At 46.2% G+C, this 6,216-nt stretch overlaps 1 protein-coding gene across 1 annotated transcript; it reads left to right on the top strand.

Moving 5' to 3' along the window:
* The first annotated feature begins 1,823 nt into the window (after positions 1–1,823).
* On the top strand, positions 1,824–3,293 carry LOC121286081 (testis-specific serine/threonine-protein kinase 1-like). The gene has a single exon (XM_041203079.1). It carries the CDS (start codon positions 1,824–1,826, stop codon positions 3,291–3,293), a length of 1,470 nt encoding a protein of 489 aa, XP_041059013.1.
* The last annotated feature ends 2,923 nt before the right edge of the window (positions 3,294–6,216 follow it).

The following is a 6,216-nucleotide window of genomic DNA, read 5'->3' as shown; positions in this document are numbered from 1 at the left end:
TGTTCCACATACTCCACAGAGACAGGCTTAACTGGGGGCCATGCAGGTACCCATAGCCACATCTTTTATTTGGCGCAACTGAATTTTGAGTAGAACAGCTGGTTCCAGAATCTGTTGTCAGGCATACAAAACAACAAGTCCTGCCCAGTGGAGCTGGTTTTGAATCACTGGCGCTTCAAATCTGGGCATGTTGAGAGCAAGCTGCTGTTGGACACAGGATATGGAGGATCTTGCGAAGGAACCGCTGATGGGACCTCTCCAGTGATTTGAGGTACCTACTGTAGGTCGTTCAAGTTTTCGAAGCATAAAGGAGAATAGGGATCACAACTGCCTGGTAAATCATGACCCCAGCCTCGGCTTTGAGATTCTAGTCCTCAAACACTCTTTTCTCAGTCAGTCAAAAGCTGAGCTGGCTCTTTGGAGGCACTGATGGAATTATCATCTATGCCTATCTTCATTAAAAGTAGGCTTCATCAAGATATGGTCCACATTTTTCAGGTTTTCACTGTTGATCTTAAATTGAAAGGAGGTACTGTTGTGCTGTAGGATCTGGTTTGAAGAGGGCATTAGTACTCTGGGTCATTCGGCTATTAAGGACACTGCATCTCTACAGTGTAAAAGAGGTCATTTTGTATTGTCACAGCTGCACTGATAGTAATCCAGGAGTATTAAAAACAAGGGGTCACAATAGACTGACCTGGGCTGAACAGGCAATGAATATGTAGCATCTTTATAATTGGGTGTGTTTAATCAGGTATAAGTCCACGATTGTGTTAAACTGGCTTTGATCTGTACAAAGAGTATAAGAAGGGATTTCACAAGTACAAAGATTGGAGAGGCATTTGGCCAGATCCCTTCAAATCTCCCAAACGTTAGCTCCCAAGGGTTCTTTTCCTTTCTCAACCTGAAAATGTTTACTCCCAGAACTGTCTGCTGGGTGAGGGTTTTTCCTGGAGATTCTCTCTGTAGCAGAAGCTAGGCAAATCTTCCATCCTCTTTTCAAACGCTCACGCATTTGGTCTTTTCAATCTGAGCAGAAGTTCCTACCCACATTCCTGCAGGGTGAACCAGAGACTTTAGGTCTCAAACTGCTCCCTCTCTCCCTGATCCTGGCAGACTACCTGTGTTAAAAGTTAAAAGGGATATCTCAAACTCTTTCCCTCTTAAAGCCTAGCTCCATGGCAACATGAATGAAATGGGCCTTATAAATCAGCATTTTTACCTGGATATGAGACCCCAACTCTCTTTTATCTTAGAGGTAAATGGACAGTTTAAAGCTTAATTGCTTACAACCTGACATTTTGAACACCTTCCTGGGGCTTTGGAGACTTGTGGACTGGCTGTAAACATAGATGTTGTGCTATTGCTCCAAGTGTGAACAGCTTATACTTTCTTTTCAGCAAAACAACACTGGCCTCCCTTTAATTTTTAACAGCCACATCATACAGCTTGCTGTCAGCGAGCCTTCAGAACAGGTCACTTTGCCCCCTTCATTTCACCCTAAATTTAAGAAAGTCCCAAAACATAATCTTAAAAAATCTTGCATTTGTAACATCCTATAGTCATATTATGATCATTGTGCCATCATCTTTATGTCACAACACAAACATTCTTTTTAGATCCATCACAACCACAGTTGCCAGCTCCAAGACAGTGACTTACTAAAGTTACTGTTTGTGAAAACAAGTCTCTTTTGGGGCTGAAAGGGTACACAGAACATTTGTGTGCTGTGCCAAAGTGCCTATGAGCTTGTTTCCATGGCGTTTGTGAGCAGGTAAGAGGTAGGAAGGGAGTGTGCAACAACATATTGATGTCACAGCACCATGGATGATGGGGTGGTCCTGAAAAAACGGGGCTACACCTTGGGCGTCAACCTGGGGGAGGGGTCATATGCCAAAGTCAAGTCTGCCTACTCTGACCGTCTGAAGACTAATGTGGCTGTTAAAATCATCGACAGGAGGAAGGCCCCTGCTGATTTCCTGGAGAAGTTTCTGCCCCGTGAGTTGGAAATCTTGGCTCTGCTCAATCACCGTTACATCGTCAAAACCTTTGAGATTTTCGAGACTTCAGATGGAAAGGTTTACATTATTATGGAGTTGGGTGTTCAGGGAGATTTACTAGAGTTCATTAAAACCAGGGGGGCCTTGCCTGAAGAGGTGTCACGTAAGATGTTCCGTCAGTTGGCACTGGCCGTCAAGCACTGTCACGAGCTGGATGTGGTCCATCGCGATCTCAAGTGTGAGAATCTTCTCCTCGATAAGGACTTTAATGTCAAGCTCTCCGACTTTGGTTTTGCCAAACGATGCAGTACAGACGATCAGGGGAGACCCTTGCTTAGCAAAACCTTCTGTGGCTCTGCAGCATATGCAGCCCCTGAAGTACTGCAAGGTATTCCTTACCAGCCCAAAGTGTACGACGTTTGGAGCCTTGGGGTGATTCTTTTCATCATGGTGTGTGGATCGATGCCATATGATGACTCCAATATTAAAAGGATGCTGAGGATTCAAAAGGAGCACAGAGTAGACTTCCCTCGGTCAAAAGTGGTGCCTGCAGATTGCAAAGAACTGATCTATCGAATGCTCCACCCTGACACTAGCAAACGTCTCACCATTGATGAGGTTCTGGAACATCCATGGGTCTTCTCTGCCAAAATGAAAGAAGCCTCTACAACCAAAAAAGTGGAACCCAGCACAGAGAAGAGAGAAGACAAGCATGGGCACACAAAGGAAGAGAAACATGAAGGAAAGAGTGAGCAGAAACATGACCCAAAGTACCAGTGGGAGATTGAAACAGGCCATGAATGGGTGGACATGAAACATGAGGCAAAACACGAATGGATGAACATGAAACGGGACAAGGCAGATGGCAAGCAAGAAGCACAGGCTGAGCACAAGGAGGACGCCAGGCATGAGGAGGCATCTGACTTCAAGGACAGATCCTCACCTCAGGCAAAGGCTGAGGAGGCAAAGCACCAATCAAAAGGTGGACCAAAAGTCGAGTACAAGAATGGAGCCAAGGCAGGGTTAAGGCAGGGAAAATCCCCAAATCAGGAAACCAAAACTGAAGCTGAAACTGACAGCAAACTGGAACCAAAAACAGAAGCAAAGGGCAGCAGACGCAAATCGAGAAGTCTCAGGCTAACTGATGAAGACCATCCCGACGACAGCGAGGTCTATCCTGACCAGGAGAGCTTTCTTGAGGCGCAGAGCAAGGCAGAGCTGAAAAAAGTTAGTTCCAAAAAGTCAAAATCTGTTGAAAAAAAGGGCAAACATTCAAGCAAATCTCGCACCTAGATATCCAAAGGCAAAAAGTTCAAACATCCAGTATAAGTCCATCTGAACCAGTCACCGGTTTTACTGCTTATAAAACATCTAATAAAGAACCACAAAGAAACCCATAAACCTTTAATATTTACAGTGAAAAGCAGTGTTTGTCGTTGTAATATAGTAATGTGACCCCTGTACTCACTGACCTACATTTGCTCCCCATTTGAAAATACTCATTCTTGTTTTTAAATCTCTCCATGGAGTCACAGATCCCCCTTCCACCCCACTCTCCTCCAGCTCTGCAGCAAATCCCCTGCCCGAGATCTCTGCTCTCCTCCAATTCTGGACTTTCAACATGCTCAATTTTAATCACACCATGATTAGTAGTCATGCTTTCAGCAACCCTAGGCTCTAAGGCTCTGGAATTTCCTCCTTAAATATACGCTTTTTGTTTTAACCTCACTTTCCTCCTACGACACACTCCTTAAAACCTATGTATTTAACAAGCTTTTGGTCACCTGCTCAAATTTCTATTGGTGTCATGGTGTGCTTGATAACACTCCTGTGAAGCACAATTTTACTATGCTAAGGGAGCTATATAAAGTTGTCAGCCATGGCACAGTTGGTAGAACTCTCACTTGAGTCAGAAGCCTATGGACTCAAGTCTCACTGCAGGGCCTGAGTACAGGGTAGTACTAAAGGAGTGTTGCACTGGCAGAGGTGTCGTCTAAGATCCCATGGCAGTATTTGAAAGAAGAATAAGGGAGTCCTCCCTGGTGTCCTGGCCAATATTTATTCCACAATCAATATCATTTAAAAAGATTAGCTGATCATTATCACTTTGCTGCTTGTGGGCATTAGCTTGTACAAATTGTCTGCTGTGTTTCCTATATTACAACAGTGATTACATTTCATTAGTACATTATTGATTGTAAAACCTTGAGACATTAGGTAGTCATGTAGGCCCTATGTAAATGCAAGCCTTTCTTTTTTCTTCATTTAAAGTTATTGTTGCTGTTATTGTAGCACAATGAGTGAATAAAGCACAGACCTGGGAAGACAAAGGTCAGTCAGTGTCAGCACTTGAAAGAAAAAAAGAAATTCAGGTAGAGGAAAGTCTCCCTACAGTCTGGTGAATAAGGTGTGACTAAGAATGGCAATCTATGGATCCAAATCCTGCTTGCAAGCTGGTTCTTGAACTCATATTTTGCTGCTGCTAAGACATATTCAGCTTCCCATATTGTTTCACCACGCTAAAAGCAGACTTGCAGTCTTCTTGCCTTTGGGCAGTCTTCTTGCCTTTGGGCAGTCTTCTTGCCTTTGGGCAGTCTTCTTGCCTTTGGGCAGTCTTCTTGCCTTTGGGCAGTCTTCTTGCCTTTGGGCAGTCTTCTTGCCTTTGGGCAGTCTTCTTGCCTTTGGGCAGTCTTCTTGCCTTTGGGCAGTCTTCTTGCCTTTGGGCAGTCTTCTTGCCTTTGGGCAGTCTTCTTGCCTTTGGGCAGTCTTCTTGCCTTTGGGCAGTCTTCTTGCCTTTGGGCAGTCTTCTTGCCTTTGGGCAGTCTTCTTGCCTTTGGGCAGTCTTCTTGCCTTTGGGCAGTCTTCTTGCCTTTGGGCAGTCTTCTTGCCTTTGGGCAGTCTTCTTGCCTTTGGGCAGTCTTCTTGCCTTTGGGCAGTCTTCTTGCCTTTGGGCAGTCTTCTTGCCTTTGGGCAGTCTTCTTGCCTTTGGGCAGTCTTCTTGCCTTTGGGCAGTCTTCTTGCCTTTGGGCAGTCTTCTTGCCTTTGGGCAGTCTTCTTGCCTTTGGGCAGTCTTCTTGCCTTTGGGCAGTCTTCTTGCCTTTGGGCAGTCTTCTTGCCTTTGGGCAGTCTTCTTGCCTTTGGGCAGTCTTCTTGCCTTTGGGCAGTCTTCTTGCCTTTGGGCAGTCTTCTTGCCTTTGGGCAGTCTTCTTGCCTTTGGGCAGTCTTCTTGCCTTTGGGCAGTCTTCTTGCCTTTGGGCAGTCTTCTTGCCTTTGGGCAGTCTTCTTGCCTTTGGGCAGTCTTCTTGCCTTTGGGCAGTCTTCTTGCCTTTGGGCAGTCTTCTTGCCTTTGGGCAGTCTTCTTGCCTTTGGGCAGTCTTCTTGCCTTTGGGCAGTCTTCTTGCCTTTGGGCAGTCTTCTTGCCTTTGGGCAGTCTTCTTGCCTTTGGGCAGTCTTCTTGCCTTTGGGCAGTCTTCTTGCCTTTGGGCAGTCTTCTTGCCTTTGGGCAGTCTTCTTGCCTTTGGGCAGTCTTCTTGCCTTTGGGCAGTCTTCTTGCCTTTGGGCAGTCTTCTTGCCTTTGGGCAGTCTTCTTGCCTTTGGGCAGTCTTCTTGCCTTTGGGCAGTCTTCTTGCCTTTGGGCAGTCTTCTTGCCTTTGGGCAGTCTTCTTGCCTTTGGGCAGTCTTCTTGCCTTTGGGCAGTCTTCTTGCCTTTGGGCAGTCTTCTTGCCTTTGGGCAGTCTTCTTGCCTTTGGGCAGTCTTCTTGCCTTTGGGCAGTCTTCTTGCCTTTGGGCAGTCTTCTTGCCTTTGGGCAGTCTTCTTGCCTTTGGGCAGTCTTCTTGCCTTTGGGCAGTCTTCTTGCCTTTGGGCAGTCTTCTTGCCTTTGGGCAGTCTTCTTGCCTTTGGGCAGTCTTCTTGCCTTTGGGCAGTCTTCTTGCCTTTGGGCAGTCTTCTTGCCTTTGGGCAGTCTTCTTGCCTTTGGGCAGTCTTCTTGCCTTTGGGCAGTCTTCTTGCCTTTGGGCAGTCTTCTTGCCTTTGGGCAGTCTTCTTGCCTTTGGGCAGTCTTCTTGCCTTTGGGCAGTCTTCTTGCCTTTGGGCAGTCTTCTTGCCTTTGGGCAGTCTTCTTGCCTTTGGGCAGTCTTCTTGCCTTTGGGCAGTCTTCTTGCCTTTGGGCAGTCTTCTTGCCTTTGGGCAGTCTTCTTGCCTTTGGGCAGTCTGCAC

The sequence above is a fragment of the Carcharodon carcharias genome, chromosome 13, assembly GCF_017639515.1.
Source record: "Carcharodon carcharias isolate sCarCar2 chromosome 13, sCarCar2.pri, whole genome shotgun sequence".
NCBI classification, from domain to species: Eukaryota; Metazoa; Chordata; class Chondrichthyes; order Lamniformes; family Lamnidae; genus Carcharodon; species Carcharodon carcharias.
The sequence above is the reverse complement of the archived record's forward strand: the minus strand, read 5'-3'. Positions and strand labels throughout refer to the sequence as shown.

Excerpts from the sequence above, each read along its gene's own strand:
- LOC121286081 (XM_041203079.1), top strand. The coding sequence starts at position 1,824 with ATGGATGATGGGGTGGTCCTGAAAAAACGGGGCTACACCTTGGGCGTC.